Here is a 20,166-nt window from a genome sequence, read left to right as displayed (position 1 = left end):
GGACTAAGGCTTACAGAGAGGAAGTTCAGAAGAAAGCCAAGCACCAAATCCAGATTTCCTGACTTAGCGTTCATCATCCTATAATCAGAAACAGGTTGCCTCCTAGTGTCTAAAAAGCACGAGGGCACCTCCTGAATTCTCACCTAATTTCATGTCTTAGTTATGATCACATAACAGTTTCCGAGTACATATTCCACATAAAATACTAAAAGGATCAAGGAGGAAAAGAGGGGAAAAAATGGTCTATCTGCTGAAAAGATGATCCAAAGAGAGATACAGGTTTCAGTGCCAATTAAATAGCATTAATGCTGCTGAAAAGCACCAACCTTTGTTTCCCAATCATAAGTTGACAATTCAGAGGGAGAAAAGAGAGAAGTAATTGTGGTTGTCATCATTCAATCATGACTGACTCTTCATGACCCCATTTGGGATTTTCTTGGCAAAGATACCAGAGTGGTTTGCCAGGTCCTTAATGTAAAAATGGAGATTTGAACCCTGGACTTCAATCCCCAGAAGTCCCTGTGAGTTCCCAAATTGCCCTCTAATCTCCCTGAATCTCCCTAAGATCACAAATTATTATTTAAAGGGACTCCGCCTACTGTTCCCTCTCTTGGCTTCTGGGCTCATGCTGCTCTACCAGGCAGCATGTAGAGTGAGTGGTTGTGAATGGGCTCTCTAGGCCTAGACACGTGCTTTCTTATTTTGAATGTTTTTTAGTTCTAAATCTTTAATAAACCTCTAAAAAATATAATACCTTTAGCAAAGAAACTAATTCTAGCTGTTACATTCTCCAGCTCATTTTACAGATGAGAAAACTGAGGCCAACAGGATTAAGTGACTTGCCCAGGGTCACACAGCTAGTATCTGTGGCCAGATGTGAACTCAGAAAGGAGTCTTCCTGACTCCAGACCCTACAATACCCATTATATCTCCTAGCTGTAATCCCCAGCAGTAATAATAAACACTTTAAAAATGTACACTGGAATCCAAATGCTCCAGCACTTCCACGTGGAGATTCTCCTAACCACCAGGTGACACAGCTGCTCCTTAGCAGATGGCTGAATTAATGCATTCCATCAGCTCTTAGGAAATGCTTCCTGCAGGCAAGGCAAGTGCCGTCACAGAGAAGACAAAAAGTGCTGGCCCTCCAGGGTCTTATGCTAGACGGTATCAGAAGAACCTGAAGAGGCTTAGAAGGCACCTGAAAGGAAGGCAGGAATTTCAAAGGAGAAAGACTCTGAGGGCATGAAGAGACAGGCAGGGAGGCAGAGAGGCAATGCTGGCTTCAGAGCATAACAGCTAGAAGCCAACTTGGCTGGAATAGCTGGTGTATGAATGGGATTACGAGGCAGTAAGCCTGCAAAGGTATGTGGAGCCAGGCTGAGAAGAGCTCTGAACACAGAAAGACGGGTTTGCATTTATCCAAGAGACAACAGAGAACCGCAGGAACTTTCTGAGCAAGGGAAGGCTACGGAGACAATGCAGCAACTCTAAGGACCACGAACCTGAAGGGGGCAGAGGGAGAAGGGAGGCAGGGCTGCAGCAACAAGGACTTGCCCATGGTTGTGCAGAAGAGGGGCAGAGGGGAGTGCCACCATGGAAACAGGATGGAACCGAGCAAGCGGTCCAAGCTGCCCAGGAGGGGAGTTACAGCATAGAAACAGGATGGACCCAGGCAGGCAAGAGAAGGAAGAAGTCAGAAGCGGTCCTGGGGAGTGACGGCATGGAAACAGGATGGACCTGGGCGGGCAAGAGAAGGAAGAAGACAGAAGCGGTCCTGGGGAGTGACGGCATGGAAACAGGATGGACCCAAGAGGGCAAGAGAAGGAAGAAGACAGAAGCGGTCCTGGGGAGTGATGGCATGGAAACAGGATGGACCCAAGCGGGCAAGAGAAGGAAGAAGACAGAAGCAGTCCTGGGGAGTGACGGCATGGAAACAGGATGGACCCAAGCGGGCAAGAGAAGGAAGAAGACAGAAGCGGTCCTGGGGAGTGACGGCATGGAAACAGGATGGACCCAAGCGGGCAAGAGAAGGAAGAAGACAGAAGCGGTCCTGGGGAGTGACGGCATGGAAACAGGATGGACCCGGGCGGGCAAGAGAAGGAAGAAGACAGAAGCGGTCCTGGGGAGTGACGGCATGGAAACAGGATGGACCCAAGAGGGCAAGAGAAGGAAGAAGACAGAAGCAGTCCTGGGGAGTGACGGCATAGAAACGGGATGGACCCAAGCGGGCAAGAGAAGGAAGAAGACAGAAGCGGTCCTGGGGAGTGACGGCATGGAAACAGGATGGACCCAAGCGGGCAAGAGAAGGAAGAAGACAGAAGTGGTCCTGGGGAGTGACGGCATGGAAACAGGATGGACCCGGGCGGGCAAGAGAAGGAAGAAGACAGAAGCGGTCCTGGGGAGTGACAGCATGGAAACAGGATGGACCCAAGAGGGCAAGAGAAGGAAGAAGACAGAAGCAGTCCTGGGGAGTGATGGCATGGAAACAGGATGGACCCAAGCGGGCAAGAGAAGGAAGAAGACAGATGCGGTCCTGGGGAGTGACGGCATGGAAACAGGATGGACCTGGGCGGGCAAGAGAAGGAAAAAGACAGATGCGGTCCTGGGGAGTGACGGCATGGAAACAGGATGGACCCAAGCGGGCAAGAGAAGGAAGAAGACAGAAGCGGTCCTGGGGAGTGACGGCATGGAAACAGGATGGACCCGGGCGGGCAAGAGAAGGAAGAAGACAGAAGCGGTCCTGGGGAGTGACGGCATGGAAACAGGATGGACCCAGGTGGGCAAGAGAATGAAGAAGACAGAAGCGGTCCTGGGGAGTGATGGCATGGAAACAGGATGGACCTGGGTGGGCAAGAGAAGGAAGAAGACAGAAGCGGTCCTGGGGAGTGATGGCATGGAAACAGGATGGACCTGGGCGGGCAAGAGAAGGAAGAAGACAGAAGTGGTCCTGGGGAGTGATGGCATGGAAACAGGATGGACCTGGGTGGGCAAGAGAAGGAAGAAGACAGAAGCGGTCCTGAGGAGTGATGGCATGGAAACAGGATGGACCTGGGTGGGCAAGAGAAGGAAGAAGACAGAAGCGGTCCAAGCTGCCCAGAAGGGGGGAGTGATGGCATGGAAACAGGATGGACCTGGGTGGGCAAGAGAAGGAAGAAGACAGAAGTGGTCCTGGGGAGTGACGGCATGGAAACAGGATGGACCTGGGTGGGCAAGAGAAGGAAGAAGACAGAAGTGGTCCTGGGGAGTGACGGCATGGAAACAGGATGGACCCGGGTGGGCAAGAGAAGGAAAAGACAGAAGCGGTCCAAGCTGCCCAGAAGGGGGTGACGGCACTTTCCCAAACTTGCCAGTGAGGAAGAAGGCCGGGTGGTGGTGGGGAAAAGGCAGTGAATTCTGCTTTCAATGTGGGCCCTGTGAGACGCTGTATGATACCACATTGAAGAGGTCCAGGAAACACTAGATGATGAGACGTTGGGGAGGAAAACAAAGGCTGGCAGTCAGGGGCAGAGAAGAGCTGAATCCATGAGGCAGGGTAGATGGTAGAGCAGGAAAGAGGCCCCAGACAAGGCATAGGCATAGAGCCATGGTTGGGAGCTGTCATGGGAGGAGGGAGGGTGAGTGACCCAGCAAAGGCAACCAAGAAAGACCAGCCAAAGAAGAAAGAGGAGAACCTAAGGCCCCGCACAGAGGCAGGACCAGATCTCTTAAAGGCCTACCCCATACAGACAAGGATAGTTTCTCCTTAAAACGCAATGACAGAGCACCAGGCCTAGAGTCAGGAGGACCTGGGTTCAAATGTAGCATCAGACACTTCCTAGCTTTGTAAGTCTGGCCAAGTCATTTAACCCAATGGCTGAGCCTTTGCTGTTCTCCTGTTTTAGAACTGATATTAAGGCAGGGTTTAAAGCCAAGGTTAAAAACAAATAAAAGGGCAATGGAAATGTCCTATGGACATTTATAAAAGGGCAATGGAAATCTAGATCTAATAGGGAAGCGGGTGCAGGGAAGCTAGGTGACTCAGTGGACATCGAGCCAGGCCTGAAGACAGGAGGTCCTGGGTTCAAATATGGCCTCATGTTCTTCTAGCGGTGGGATCCTGGGCAAGGGCAAGCCTTGTGACCCACTGCCTAACCCTTCTGCCTTGGAATTGATTCTTGAGGCGGATTCAGAGACAGGAAGTAAACGTTTTGTTTTGTTCTTAAAGAGACTTAAGGGACTAAAGCTCATGCTTCTTAGCAGAGTCCAAAAGGGCCAGGGACACAGGGAGCTCTTGCTACTCCTTCAGGCTTCTGACCAGAGGGCCATCGTGGGTGTTACCCAATTGTATCAAGACTGTATCCTTGAGAAATATCCTTTTCTTGCTCTGAATGGCATTCATTCGCTCTAGCCCAGTCAATAAAGCTCCTTTTGTTCACTCCAGTCCTGAAGCGGAGGTACCAGACTGGACTAACCAAGAGGCCGACCAAGAAAGATAAGGAAGGACTGCTCAAGGCCCAGGGGGGCAGACTAAAAAAAGCAGGAGGCAATGTCATGGGATTGGCCAATAAAAATCACGAGGAGCCTCAGCAAGAACAGTTTCAGTTGAGTGACAACACCAAGAAGGTAGAAGAATGGAAGAGAAATGAACAAAATGACTTTTTTAAAAGGCATTTATTTGGCTGTGAAAAGGGAAAGAGCAAAGGAGTGTGATCGCCTGAAAGCATGACAGCATCGGATGAAGTCATGTCGGGGGGAAGAGAATGGGCTTGCTCCCGCTGGACCATTCTAAGGATTTCTCATTAGTGCTCTACAACATACCTCATCTCCATCTTGCAGCTGAGAAAGTAAGCCAAAATGAGTTTAAGCGACTCCTCCAGGCACACTGCCAGCTCTAAGTGCCTGGGGTTGGATTCTAACTCAGGGCTTCCTCACTCCGGGTCCAGCATTGTAGCCAACCCCTAGTGGGCTGCTAAAAGTAATGTGTCGGGCATAATTCTCGGCATCTTGCTGCTAATGCCATTTTTAAAAGCTTGGAAACAATGGTTTTCCATTCACATTTAAGAGAATCTGACTTACCTAAGCCTTCGGACAACTCACTTCCAATAGGTAGAGACAAGCCAGTATTTGAACAACAAATGAGTCTAAAGTTATCATTTAAAACAATACGGAAATGTTTTACGTGATGATGCATGGATAACCCAGACCGACTCACCAGCCAGCCACCGGGCAGGGGAGGGAAGGGAGGGGGGGACAGTTTCCATCCAATACCTTTGGAAAACTTGTCTGGAACTTGCAATTGGTAAAACATTTTTTAAAATATAAACACATTTATCATTAAAGGACTTTCAAAACTTTTCTAAGAGAACTTCTTTTCTCCATTTATTCTAACCCACATTTATCCGATTTTAATATAAATAATCTCCAGCAGTGGCTGACCTTACAAATGTCCGATTTACTGTGAATTTCAAAGTAACCGAGTTTTAGCACCTGTTAATGGTTCGTTTAACACCTTTACTGTATTATCAATACATTAGGGAGAAAGATGGTCTAAGAATTACTAGGTATGCATTAAAAATGAGGATTACCCACCTATGGACCTAGAAAACAGATTTGTAATGAGATTTTACTGTTCCAGAATCAAATGAGATAAATAGTATTTTGACTAAGGAAAACTCTGAAATCACCTGAAAATGAAAATCACCTTGAGGATGTCAGCATTTTTATGCTTGCTAGTGTTATAATAGAACCTTACAATCTTGGGCAACTGGGTGGCTCAGTGGATTGAGAGCCAGGCCCAGAGATGGGAGGTCCTGGGTTCAAATCTGGCCTCAGACACTTCCTAGCCGGGTGACCCTGGGCAAGTCACCTAACCCCCTTGCCTAGCCCTTACCACTCTTCTGCCTTGGAACCAATACCCAGTATTGATTCTAAGAAGGAAGGTGAGGGTTAAAAAAAAAAGAAAAGAACCTTATCATCTTTCTCTTCTGTCAGGAAGCCACCATTTGATATCTACAGTATACTTGTTTTAGGAATGGTAATGACAATTTTATAATAACATTTTTAAGAAACAAAAAGTATCTGTAAACTTTGCCATTGTTATATAGGGTTAAGAATGTAGTATTTGTGCAATTTCTGCATTTCTGAGGTATTTCTGAACAGGCATACGCCTTTAAGTAAGATTAGTAAAGTCTTATGCTTGGTACATACTCTAATTAAAAAGAATAGTAAGGTATTTTTAACATTATCTATTTATCTACTTGGAAGAACTCATTTTAAGCTTTAAGTAGGCATTTTAATCATTAAAATTTTCATATGATTTGCTTTACAATATATTCTTTTCCAAATGCACCACTCTCCCCTGACCCCGAGGAAAACCTTCCCTTTTAAGAAATACTTAAATACTTCAGCAAAACCAAGCATATCTGACAACACATGCAATATTTCATACGCATATCCCTCTACCCCTTGAAAGAAAAGAGGGAAGCATGGAGGGCAGAGAAAAGATGGTAGAATAAGGCAAGAACTCACTGAGTTCCATCAAATTCACCTCCAAAAAACTAAATGCCTCAAAACAGCTTGGTAAAGGAAGCTCAAAAAATGGGAAGAGTTGTACAAAAAATTCTCTGACGGAAACAACTCCTTAAAAAGTAGAATAGGCAAAATGGAAAAGGAGGTACAAAAGCTCAATGAAAAAATAATTCATTATAAATTAGAATTGGGGGAAGTTAGGTGACTCAGTGGCCTGGAGCTAGTGACAATATGAGACATTAAAAAACAATGAAAACAAGATCAAAAGAATGAAAAACAGACAAAAATGTGAAACAGCTACAGGAAAGAAAATTCAAAAATTACTGGTCTACCTGAAAATCATATTAAAAAAAAAAAAGAGAGCCTAGACATTACATTACAAGAAATTGTCAAGGAAAACTGCCCTAATATTCTCAAACAGGAGGGTAAAATGGAAATTGAAAGACTCCATTGATCACCTCCCTAAAAGAGACTCCAAAGCAAAAACTCCCAGGAATATTATAGCCAAATTCCAGAGTTCCCAGGCTAAAGAAAAAAAATACTATAAGCAGCCAGAAAGAGACAATTCCAATATTGTGGAGCCAAAGTCAGGATTACCCAGGACTTAGGAGCCTCCACATTTCAATGTAAATTAATGTAGTTAATGTAACATAGGATCAGAGAGTTTGGAATAAGATGTTCTGGAAGGCAAAGAATCTAGGATTACAACCAAGAATCACCTACTCACCAAAGCTGAGAATAATCACTCCTTCGGGGGAAAAATTGACATTTAATGAAAGCATGAAGCATTCCTACTGAAAGTACCAGAGCTGAACAGTAAATCTGGTTTTCAAATTCAAGACTCAAGAGAAATACAAACAAGTAAACAAGAAAAAGACAAAAGGAATCCAAGGAAGTTAAATTGTTTTCATTACTACATGAAAAGATGATACTTGTAAACTCAGGAACAGTATTTCTATTAGGGAGGTTAAAAGGAGTATATGATAGAAGGTGCAGGAATATATTAACTATGATGGGATGATATCCAAGAAAAAAAAATTAAGGTCTGAGAAAGAGGACTGAGTTAGCCAAAGAGGGAAGGGAGAGATAGAAGGGAGTAAATTCTCTCACATGAAATGGCACAAAAGAGCTATTATAATGGAGGGAAAGGGGGTGGGGTGGAGGGCAACATTTGAATCTTACTCTCACTGGAACTGGCTCAAGGAAGGAATAACTTCCACACTCAATTGGGTATAGAAATCCACCTTACTCTACAAGGAAGAAAGAGGAATAAAAAAGAAGGCAGATTGGGGAGGCAGTGGTCAGAAGCAAAACACTTGTGAGAAAAGACAGGGTGAAAAGAGAGAGAGAAAAAGGATAAAGGGAAAAAAGGAGGGAGGGGAATACACAGTTAAGTAATCATAACTGTGAATGTGAATGAGATGAACCCACCCATAAAATGAAAGCAAATAGCAGAGTGCATTAAAAATCAGAACTCTACAACATGTTGTTTTCAAGAAACATACTTGAAGCAGAGAACCAGACAAAGAGTAAGCAGAATATTATGTTTCTTCTAAAGTTAAAAAAAAAAAAGCAGGGATACCAAGCATAACAAAATAAAAGCAAAAGGAGATTAAATCGATAAGGAAGGAAACTATATGTTAATAAAAGGTGCACAGAACCAGGAAAACACATAGCAATAGCAATATTGATGATCACAACTGCAAATGGCTTAGCTATTCTCAGCAATAAACCTCCAAAGAAAGAATGGGTGGAATTTTACTGCAAATCAAAGCTTACTATCAACCCCCCCTTTTTTGAGTGGATTTTCTTTTTGGTCTTCTTCCACAACATGACAAATGTGAAAACATATCTTGCATAATTACATATGTATAACCAATAGCAAATTGCTTATCATTTCAAGCAGGGGCCAGAGAAGGAAGGGAGAGAATTTGGATCTCAAAATTTTAGAAAACATGTTAAAAATTGTTTTTATATATGTAATTGGGAAAAACCAAAATATTTTTTTTAATAGAAGGAAGTGCCTTTTAATGTAGCCTAGAAAGCAATTATTCTTTTTCCCCACATTAACATTCTTGGCCACCATATCATGTTGCTGACTCATATTAGATCAATATAAGTTAATATTGAGTCATTATGATTCATTAAGTTAATAATACTGAGCTGAAAAGTATTCCAAAATTCAGACAAACTGCTATCTAGTTAATGTCCTTACCTTATGTTCAATTGATTTTTTTAAAAATCCAAATGCATATTGCACATTTGTCACTTTAAAATTTCATTATTAGACCTGACCCAATGTTCTGGTCTGTCAAGACGTTTTGGAATCCTGGCTGTCTTTCAGTGTGACTGACAGTGACACGTCCTGGCTCTGTCAATTGCCGATGTGCTAGTCTTCAATACAAACATGAAACAGTGCAAGTTTGCCAAGTAAAAAGTTTACTTTTTCTTAGTTTAATGAAATGATTTCATCTTATGAAGATTGGATTTGGCTCTGCCCTGATTGTAACAATGAAGGTACTTAGCTCTTCCTTGAGTGTAAAGATTAAATTGTAATGCCCTGTCTATTTTTAGATTTTAATCCCCCAAAATGTAAGCACAGTACTTAAAGCTGAGTATGGGGATCTACCCATTTGGGATTTTAACCACAAAATGGTATGAACACCCATTTCATACACTGAGTGGAAGGTCTGTGACCCACGTGTCACAATGGGCAGTCCTGGAGTGGAGCGTCAGCTATGATTGGTAGACATAAAAATTTAGGGGAAGTGACACAAGAGAAAAAGGTCTTTAAAAGTGGAAACACAGACACTCAGAGTGAAGAGACAGAGAGAAGAGACACTTGACACTTGGAGTTGAACCTCCTGTAAGAAGCAGTTCTACTGGAGTTGAGGCTGATAAAGAATCTGCTGATTGAACTGACATGTGTTGAGTGTAAAGGCTGAATTCCTTTACTTGGCCTTTCTGGAGGCATTAGCCTCCAGAAATCCCTGATGACCAATTAAATATATTCAGTCCAACCACCATTTGAACAATCTCTTCTTTTCTTTCTCCTTCCATCTCCTGACACTCACTAAGATATCTTCCTCCTAATGACACTGAATCCCTGGCTCCCCTTGCCAGCACTGGTTGTACTTTCTTTTTTTATTTTATCTTACTTATTTATTTGATTAATTTAGAATATTTTTCCATGGTTACATGACTCATGTTCTTTCCTTCCCATTCTCCCACCCCCTCCTGTAACCAATGAGCAATTCCACTGGGTTTTACATGCATCATTGATCAAAACCTATTTCCATATTATTAATATTTGTAATAGAGTGATCATTTAGTCTACATCCCTGATCATATCCCCATCAAACCATGTGATCAAGCAGTTGTTTTTTTCTTCTGTTTCTACTCCCACAGTTCTTTCTCTGGATGTGGAGAGCATCTTTCTCACAAGTTCCTCAGAATTGTCCTGGATCACTGCATTGCCACTAATGGAGGAGTCCATTACATTTGATTGTGCCACAGTGTATCAGTCTCTGTGTACAATGTTCTCTTGGTTCTACTCCTTTCACTCTGCATCAATTCCTGAAGGTTCTTCCAGTTCATTATTCCTTTTAGCACAATACTATTCCATCACCATCAGACACCACAATTTATTCAGCCATGCCCCAATCAAAGGGCACCCCCTCACTTTCCAAATTTTTGCTACCATAAAGAATACAGCTATAAATATTTTTGTACACGTATTTTTCCTTATTATCTCTTTGGGGTACAAACTGGTTGTACTTTCATTCAAGGTACTTTTCATTCAAGGACTCCCAAGGTCCCTGGTCAAAGTTGAAGAGTAGGAATACTCTTCATTCCCTATTTCCATGTCCACAATCAGTGTCAGTCAGCAACCTTTCTTCCTTTGGTTAAGGTTACCCAAATGTATTCCTCCAATCAAGATCCTGGTAGCCACTATCTTATCATATCTTTCTCCTTCCTTCTTCAATGAGTCCAATTTTGACTTTCACAGTTTCCTTGACCATATACTGGGGTATTTCTGCATCCACACCAATTCTCTCTAAACTTCCCAATTCCCCAATCTACTCAATTTTGATGGCTTCCTCTTCCATTCCATCTCAGCAACAGAGATGGTGCTAACCCTAATCTTTCTATCAACCATAAGTTTATGATCTCTCCAATTCCTTTAGCAAATCATGTTTTTTCCCCATTCTATTGTAACCCTTTTTTTCACCTTTGCTATGATTCCCATTCCCTCTATTCCTCTGTTCTTTCACAGGTCATCAGCCATGCACTGGCTACTATATCCTCCTCTATCCAACTAGAACCCATTCCTTGGTAAATCAATTCAATAATATGGTACTGTCTATACTTCAATTCTTTGCCCCTTTTTTCTACTGGCAATCATGCCTCAAACAAATCAAGTTTGGATTATTCTCATTTATCCTTCACTTCTATTTGTGTGTTACTGAATGAAGCTTTAGAAACATTCCAGAAATGTACCTTGTTGGCACCACGATGCAGTCACTAATTAACAGAGCTTCCCCTCCCTCCAACAAACCTTTGGGCTAGGCTATTTTTTTTCCTGCAAGAAAATCAAACTATTACCAGGATTTGGCCAAGGGAACTAAAGCTAAAGCTTTGCACCAAGTTCTTGGTGACCTTTGGCTATACTTTTGAGGCCAACTAAGGTAATTAAAAGGCCCATGAATACCCCAACATCAAAGAAATCCCAGCCCTGCTGACCAGACACATTTCAATATGGCATCTAGGGGACCATGTCTACACAAGCTAAGTGCTGGAGAATCCTAGCTAAATATTCTTTCAATGTTACAGTTATGTAAACTTTCTTTTTTTTAAATAATGAATGACCTAGGAATATCTTTTTTTTGTTGTTGTTCCAACACCAGCCAGGATGGTGCTTCAATTCCACTACAGCAATTTCAATTGAACCCTAGATACACAAAATCCTCCTTTTACCCCTTCTTGACCTCCATAGATAGAAGAGTCTGGTCCATTGGGTCACAAAGAGTTAGACAGACCTGAACCACAGCAGCAGCAACCTTCTATATCCCACTCACTGTAGTCATCTACTCCAAATCCTTTCATTTCTCCTTAAGGCTTCCCATGGGTGATAGGTCCATTTTCTTCCAAGAAGTCCTCCTTTCTTCTATTCCAATCCCATACCCAGTACGACCACCAAAAGGCAGAGAAACTGTCTCTAGGACTTGACTGGTCCAGGAGGCTAAGGTTCAAACTGCAGCAACTTTATGCCCCTTCTAAGTAGCTTCTGGTCCTATGAACATGTTTTCCTAGTCATGCAGGACATAATAAAGCCTACCTATGTTGAATGAGGGCCCTTCAGATTGGTGGACACCCCAATACCACATGAAACATCAACTCCAATCTGCTGACCAGACTTTTTTCCATATGGAGAGAAGGGGTCATACTATTCTTTCTCTATCAGGGCTAAGAACAACACCTCCTTCTGTTAAATGATGAATGCCCTACGCGTGTCATTTCATTCTGACACAGAATATTTTACTTCCAGGGGACTGGTCTGAGTCAGGTCTGCCCCTAATATCATGGCATCCCTTTCCACTACCTCTCAGCTCAATTTTCACCTCATATTTCACCTAAAAACAAATTAAAGCCACTTACAAAGACCTTCCTCTTCTCATGTCACTCAGACATCTTTCTCCCATTATCTCTCATTACTAAGTGTACTACACGTGTACATCATAGTTGTATGTATGTATGCATGCATTTGAACATATGTACAGCACATTCCATCCTACCACCTGCTGTCTTTTCCGGTGGACTACCAGACACTCATTCCTCTTTTATCTACTCTTCAATCTTTTCCTATCTGCTGATTCCTTCCCTGCCACCTTCGACACTCCCCCCGCCAATTCCCCATCCTTAAAAAGTCTTCATTTGATCCAATCATTCGCACTATCATTCTGTGTCTCTCTTCTTGGTCAATCTCCGGGAGAAAGTCATCTATGCTCTGGGTCTCACTTCCCCTTGCAATCTGATGCCTATGAGATTTAAATTAATGTCCAATATTTCAAGTGCTAGTTTTATAAAGCTTATTATCTAACAAAATAGAACCGCGTGACTAAGTTTTTCTACCTGCTCAAAAAGCCTGCTCCACCAAAGTCCAGAGCGCTAGACACAGAACTACACTCAATTTATATCCTGTCTACATCAGCACATAACAACAGGATGTGAGTAGGGTGCTGGAGGTTGTAGTTTTTCTGGGGATCCTAGTTTTTAGGGTAACAGATCCAAATTACACACATCTGACTTTGTCATTCAAATGAAACTGCTCTTCCTAAAGTTACTCATTCTTTTTTTCTTTCTTTTAAACCCTCAACTTCTGTCTTCAAAATGATACTAAGCATCAATTTCAAGGTAGAAGAGCAGTAAGGGCTAGGCAATGGCGGTTAAGTGACTTGCCCAGGGTCACACAGCCAGGAAGTGTCTGAGGTCAGATTAGAACAATGACCTTCTATCTCCAGGCCTGGCCCCAAATTTCCCTAAGATTGTCAAGGTTATCACCATTATTCTAAATCTCCCAGGCTCACAACCTGGGCGACTTTTTCCACACTTGACACACCATGCCTTTGCTCTGGCTGTCTCCTATATGTTTTCAAAATTCTACCTCCTCAAACCCTGAACTCCCTTTAAGGCTAAGTTCAAAGTCCACCTTCTGCAGGAGGTTTTCTTCCTCAGTTTCCAAGCACTTAATAATAAGGGCTGGCTGACTGACAAGGCCAACGACTGATCTGTAAGACCCTTAGCTAGAGACCTCCCTTCAAGCCAGGTTGATAGGGGTTCCTGGTCACCTTGGGTGATCCAGGGCTAGAGCCTAGTATATAGCAGTTATCTGGTAAATGCTTGTTGACTTGATTTTACTATGGCTACAAAAGTTCTACCAGCATAGGGTTTAGGCTCGCTCCTCTTACTTGCTGGATGTCCCTGCTCTGCACAACAGACACATTTCCACATGGACCCAGAAGAAATGGGGGTGGGAAACGCCTATGAAAGCTAATAGTCAATGTAGCCTCGTTGCATGGGTTAAGGCTAAGTAAACCCTTTTCTGTCAACTGGCCTCCAAGTGCTTCATTTCGTCCCAACATCAAACCTAAACAGGATGCTGATGTCAGGTCAGCCCCCAGCACTCCCTGAAAACGTTATCGAAGACCGTCGGAAGGAAGTACAGTCACTGCACTAGAATAAGAGTATCTTTGAAACCATTCACAACGAATTTGGAGTGGATTTCAGCTCATTCGTACCTAACACTTTAAGAAAAGTGAGCTATAAGACTTTTGTAAAGGGATCAAAATTATTCAGGAACCAAAGAGTGCAATTGTCCAATTCAAAAGAAAGTCCAAAGAAAACCAGAAGACATTCGAAATGCAGGGCTTTGAGCAAAGAATGCACACATAGATTTCGGGTGTCCTGGAACTTACTTGGCTTTGCAATGTAGTTGGGTACCCTCTGCAATCCTTCATATTCTATTTCCTGTCATTCAAACCCTCTAGGTCTCCCCCAAATCCTTTCTTCCTTGGAGCTCTCATCTACTTCCACAATATAAAATGTTCCTTCTCAGCCATCGTCAACATGGGATGGACTCTCTCGCCCCTGCCCATTTTTAGATTAATCACCAGAAGCATACAGCCCACTTACACTTGAGTGGGGGAGGCCCGTGAGCCATGTGGGAAAGTGGGTGATGAGTCAGACAGAAACCACGGACTGGCCCCTGGGCAGTCCTAAGCAAACTATTGACTATCATTTGTCCATGTAAAAGTAGACGAGGTGCAAAGAAGCAGCTTTAAAAGAGGCTACAACTTCCTTTGCAAGAGTTCTTTGGAGGTCAGAGTTGGGGTTGGAGGCTGGTAAAGGATCTGCTTACTGGACTTGGTGAGACTGTTCTTAAATCTCTCCCTTTGAACTACCATTTGGGTGAGTGACAAAGGCTGACTCCTTTCCCAGATCTTCTCAAGGGACCAGCCTCAGGAGAGGCTTGTGACTGGAGCCCTCGCCTATTCAGCCCAAGGCTGAGGCCCCTCTAGCTGAGCACTAATTAGGCCTCCCTAGGTTGAGCCAGGGGCCCGAGCAAAATGCTTAGTGTCTTAGGTTAGATATCTTCCCCTATCCTCTCTCTACATTTCTTACTTTCACTCTTTCTATGTTTTATAAGTAAATTGCTAAAAAATCATTAGCAATTGATTCAATTGATTCAATTCCGGGCAACCATAGTCTTAAAGAATCTAGTCCAAGCCTTTAATTCGAACCCTTACATTCTGGCCCTTACACGACACCCAAATCTCCATCTCCACCTCCTACCTAGTGAATAGCTACGCATCGATATGTACAATTGATACTTCAGATGGAATATGTCAAACCCTGAACAAATTATCTTCCCTAAAGACAAATTCCTCTCGCCAGGTTGACATTCTGTCAATGATACCATCATCCCTCCTGCTGCTATGCTAATCCAGGAGAGACCTGGATTCAATGACCAGTTCCTTTATAGGCAAAGTCTTCAGGATGACAAAAGCCCCAAATAGACTGCTGCTTAGCCTTCATCGTTCCAAGAGCTTAACACGGGTGTCTGATAACTCCAAGTATGTTTTGCACCCTTGAAGTAGAAGAAATTAAAAAAGGAGAAATAGAGAGCTAAGTAAAACCAAGTGAGAACTTTCCTGCCAAGCTCTACACACACACCCCCCCCGCCCCCCCACAGCAGAATTCTGGGAAGAAGAGAGAGAGCAGAGCTACACAAAACGTCTATCTTCCCTATGCTAGTATGTCAGGTGGATACATAAAGGGGATGCTGGAAAAGAAAGTCCCTCGGGGCAAAATTCTATCCACACAGGGGCAATGATGTCATGGGGTGCTATCTTGCCGCATCTGTGAACTGGATTTAAATGAGGCAGAGTCCCAGCCGTGAGCCTCACTCTCTCTTCCAGTGTCATCAAAGTCTCACTAGACTAGTCAAAGCAACTGGCGATGACCTTGGTGATTTCAATATCTGGCCAACCTGGGCATCCCACGGCACCTGCTCCTGCCATCTTAATGGCCACTGAAACAAAGTGTTCACATCTGTCCATGGGGGGATCATCATATGCTTGGAATAGATAAAGGCGCTCTCCATAGGAGATGTGTGCTGGGGAAGCTGTAAAGTGCCACGTAAACGGAAGCTGCTCTCATCTTAAATACTTCTCCTCTCCATCCTTTCTCGCTCTTCCAGGGAGAGGCAAAGACCGGAAATCAAGGGAGGAGGAAACTCAGAATTGAAAGGGGTGAAACATGAAAACACTTTGTCCTTCCAACGCTGAACAAGTCTTCTGTACAAATGGGGAGGGGGGAATAATCCTATATTCATGACTGGGTTTTAGTGGTGTGTGTGTGAGAGAGAGACAGAGACAGAGACAGAGACAGAGACAGAGAAGGGGGGGGAGAGGGAGAGAGAGATGGAGACGGAGACAGAGAGACAGAGACAGAGAAAGGGGAGGGGAGGGAGAGGGAGAGGGAGAGACAGAGAGAGAGAGAGAAACTGAAGCCAAGGCCACTACAAGAATCCAAACTCACACCCATTAAACTAGCAAAAATTGTCCAAAAAAGCAATAAAGGCAGTTTTGCTGGGAAACAGCCATTGTGGTAAGATTATCAAATTACTTGTGCAAATTGGGGGGGGGGGAGGGAAGGGAAGGGCACGGGCAGGGTCCAGTTATAAACACCAAGTCACAAAACTTAAACTATTTTATCCTCAGATTCTCATGGAGGAGAAAAACAATATTCAGACCTGCTGTAGATGTAGTTGCAAAAAGTTCTGGAAACAGCCTACAACAATGGACAATCCAGGAGGGAGGGGCTGCTTTGGGTCCCTTGGCACAGTAAACTGAAGGTTAGGACACATCCAGCCCAGAGTAACCAAGCATGGGTGTGCCAGGGGGAAGAAACAGAAAAGGCTCCAGGGGAAGGCAGCCTGGAACCAAGTCACTGCTTCTGGCTCTCTCAGCCCTGCGGCTTCCAAAGGAAAGGTCAAAAGAACTTTTTGAGCCAAGGTGGGGCGTGTCTGGGGTGGTTGAGCCGGATGGTTAGGGCCACACCAAAAAGCTGCAATCATTGGTGGGAATCCGGGCCTGATTCTCTCTCCTCCGGACTTGATCTGCGGCTGGAGGGAACCAGGCCCGGCCTTCCCAAGGACCCCTGAAGCAGAGCTCGGGCCTTGAGAGGAGTGGATGCAGCACGTGGGGCTGCTTGTCGGAGTGTGGCCCTAAAATAAGAAGACTAACCAGGAACGTTAGCGAGAGGCAGAGAGCCGCCAGCCAGCCCAAACTCTGCGCTCCTATTCTTCACCACCACCTTTGGCACCCAGTGCTTTTTCTTCGGGCCTGTCCAACTCCTCATGCCTCCATTTGGGGTTTTCATATCCATTTCCTCTCCAGCTCTTTTCCCAAATGAGGACACTGAGGCAAAGGCCGCAGCTACTTCGGCTCTGCGGTCACATCTGAACCCTCGGGCTCGAGGCCCGGCCCTCCATTCACTGGGCCACCTGGCTGCCCTTACTCCAGTCCAGCCTGCACATTATAGAGCCAAGGAAGGGCACTGGAGCTCCTTCTTTAGGTTTCTGGCCATCCCGGGCGGGGGCGTTCTACGAGGCCCTCCTGGCACAACTAGAGGCTTTTCCAAGAAGCCAAAGGCCACACTTGAAAGGGAAGACCTCGCACCCCCAGCAATTTCGTACAAGCATCGAAGAGCTGGATAGGCGCTCACACAGCGGGCTCTCCTGGGAATGGGTAGCCCAAGGGGGCAGCCTTGGCCCAGCACCGCCCGGGGGGGAGTCATTGGAGCTTTCCCCCCTCCCCCTCCCCGCGGGAGAAGCAAATCCTCGCTCGGCGAATTCCCACATCTGGGTGACCTCTGCGGAATCACTCCAGTGTAACCCGGAGCGGACCCAGTAAGACACGGACAGGCTCCGAGCCCTGCACACAGGCACCCAGGAACTGGCCGAGACCACGGGGTCGGGAGGGGGAGCATCAGCTCCGGACGCCGCCGGCGCGCGGGTGCTGCCACGCCATTCACTTGTCCCCAACTTTTTCCCACAAGTTGCAGAGCAGCACACTTCCGGCCGGGATGGCGAAGCGACCTTCCCGGGGAGGCGCTAGGGCAGCGCTCCGCTCCCGAACCACTGGGGGAAGGGCCGGAAAGCTGGGAGCACGTAGGGCGGCGAGCAGGACGCAGGCAGAGGCTCGGGAAAGGCTGCCCGCGGCCCTTCCCTGCCCGGCCCGATTTCCCACACCCAGTAAATACCGAAGGCGCGCCTACGCCCACCTCACCCCACCCCTCCACCCCACATACACGGCGCCGCCCCCGGCCGCGGACCAAGCTTACCGGGGACGCCCAGGGGCAAGCTCCTGCTCTCGAGGTGGGCGGTGGGGCGGCTCCAGGGACGGGGGGTCGCGGCCAGGAGGCTGGGCTCCTTGGACTTCCGCCGAATCGCCACCCGCCTGAAGTTGGCGCTGCCCTCCTCACTCATGGTGCTGCTCCTAATGACCCTTCTTCCTCCGCAAGGCTCCGGCTACATGGCCGCGCCCCCGACCCGGGGCAGACTGGGCTCCCTTCACTCTCTGGCCGCCGGCGGGAACTAGCGCTGTCTGGCTCCGGGTCCGAGCGCCCGCATCCCCAGGCTTCTATGCACCCTCTGCCCTTTCTCGGGCCGCGGGAGCCGGGAGCAGACAGAGACGCTCTCCGGCAGCCGCAGAGGAGGCGGCGGGGAGGAAGCGCGACCTCGGCCGCCTGGACACAGCTCCCCGCGTCCCCGGCCTGTGGGCTGAGGGCTCCAAAGTGCTCTGGCTAGGGAGCAGGGAAGAGGGAGAAGCTCCAGTTCTTTCCCCCTCCCCCCGCTGGCCCCGCCTCGAAGCCGCCGCCGTCCACTCAGCGGCCAGCAGCTCACCTGGGAGCGCCTCACCTGCGCGCGGGCCCAGGAAGGTCGCGACTGCGGCTGCGAGACACCTCCGAGGGCCCGGCGTGGCGCAGCGCAGCGCAGCCTGCGAGATCCCTGAGAAAAATGTGGCCCAGGGCTGCCCGCCGCGTCCGGCGCTCCTTTGGGACCCTCTCCCCGCCTCAGCAGCTCCCGCTCCCGCCCCTCCCCCTCTGTCCCTGGGACCTGAGGGAGGGCAAAGTTACCGAGAAACCGTGGGAAGAGCCACTGAGACCGAACCACGGAGGAAGGCGGCCCCCGCCGGCTGGAGACGGGGAACGACTCGGGAATCCGTCCGTTCCTACCTCAGGGAAGGACAACTGCCCGGTCACCTAGAATGGAGCCGGGAGCGGGAACACCTGGGGCAGCCCGAAGCCTTGCCTCCAGGGGCCACTCCCGGTCCGACCCGGCCCGGCCGGGTCCGAGGGCTTGGGAAAACGAGGCGCGCGGAGCCTTCGATCTCCAGAGAAGGCACCTACCTGGGGGCTGCTTTTCTCCGGCTCTGGTGGTCTTCCGGAGGAGCTTGCCTTCCCCCCTTCCCCTCCCCACCCCCCGGGAATTGGCGGAAGGACAGCTCGGTTAGCGAAGGGAGCCTTCGGCGCTTCCCGACAGAATAGCGGAGCGGGTGCTGCTGGAGTGTCGACATTAGCATTTAGTAAGCACCTACTATGTGCAGGTTTCTCTCTCTCCTCCCTCTCCCACTATCTCCCTTTCCCCACTCTGGCTCCAAATGTAAAATGCTTGTAAAATGGTCACAATCCTAACACAGGCAGGTTGCGAAGAAGGCATTTATGCATCACTTTTTGCTAACTAAAGCTCTGGCTCCACCCATGTCTCTACACACCCACTTGGAATTGGACTTCAGGCCAAAAACAAACAATAGCCAGCATGTGTGGACATGTGCACAGGTGTCTGACTATTGCTTATTGATACCGCTATGTCAGTGGTAATGGCTGTTGAGCCTGCTAGGGCCTGAGGGGGGGAGGGGCTAGAGAAAACAAATATTGGCCCCAGGTGTGTTGAGTTCTCCCCCACCTCCCTGGCTCTGCTCCCTTCTGACCCTCCCCCTCCCACCTTGGGGAGCAGCGAAGCTCAGGGGCTGGCTGGAGTGCTAGGTCTTTCCGAACCCCATTTGGCAATCTTCTTAGACCAGCCCAGAAAATCCCAGGGGCAGCTGTCTCCAAAATGATGGTCCAGCCCAAGACCGATTTACTGATCTTCCCTTAAGATGGGTGCAATTTGGCTTCTGAAATCACCCACTGATAAGAATGCAGGTAAAACTAGTTCAATAATGGCTAAACTTTTAAGATACCCAGTGCCATGCCCTGCTCCCCACAACACCCCCTTTACCCAGACAGGGGAGGAAGTGCTCCCATAGGGCTGCTGGGCAGGTAAAGTGAAAAAAAGCCCTCAGTGCAGTGGAGAGGGGTAAGGGAGCAGCTCCCCCAGTCCCTCTGCCTTTCTAGTAATGAAATCTTGTGAGGCAATGGCTCACATGCCCACAGAGAGGGCTCTGCATGCCCTTTTGGCACATGTGCCATAGGTTCACCATCAGGCTGTCCCTGGATCCCAATATGCCTGCTTCCTCTCCTCAGTGGCTTCTACCTCATTCCCCCCACCCACACACACACACTTTTACTTATGCTACCAGGTGGAGCCAC

The 20,166-nt window shown here is 46.9% G+C and overlaps 1 protein-coding gene across 3 annotated transcripts in view; it reads right to left on the bottom strand.

Moving 5' to 3' along the window:
- The window catches only part of FGD4 (FYVE, RhoGEF and PH domain containing 4), a 195,045-nt gene extending 176,370 nt beyond the window's left edge, over positions 1-18,675 (bottom strand). For all 3 annotated transcript variants that reach the window (XR_008911933.1, XR_001624618.2, XM_001377269.5), the window contains exon 1: positions 17,917-18,675. Coding sequence is in view for 1 of the 3 variants with exons in the window: in XM_001377269.5 (XP_001377306.3) it covers positions 17,917-18,061 (145 nt within the window). In the remaining 2 variants the exon portion in view is untranslated. The remainder of the gene's footprint in view (positions 1-17,916) is intronic.
- Between the last annotated feature and the right edge of the window lie 1,491 nt (positions 18,676-20,166).

Source organism: Monodelphis domestica, chromosome 5, assembly GCF_027887165.1.
Source record: "Monodelphis domestica isolate mMonDom1 chromosome 5, mMonDom1.pri, whole genome shotgun sequence".
In the NCBI taxonomy this organism is placed as follows: Eukaryota; Metazoa; Chordata; class Mammalia; order Didelphimorphia; family Didelphidae; genus Monodelphis; species Monodelphis domestica.
This window is presented reverse-complemented; position numbering and strand designations above follow the sequence as displayed.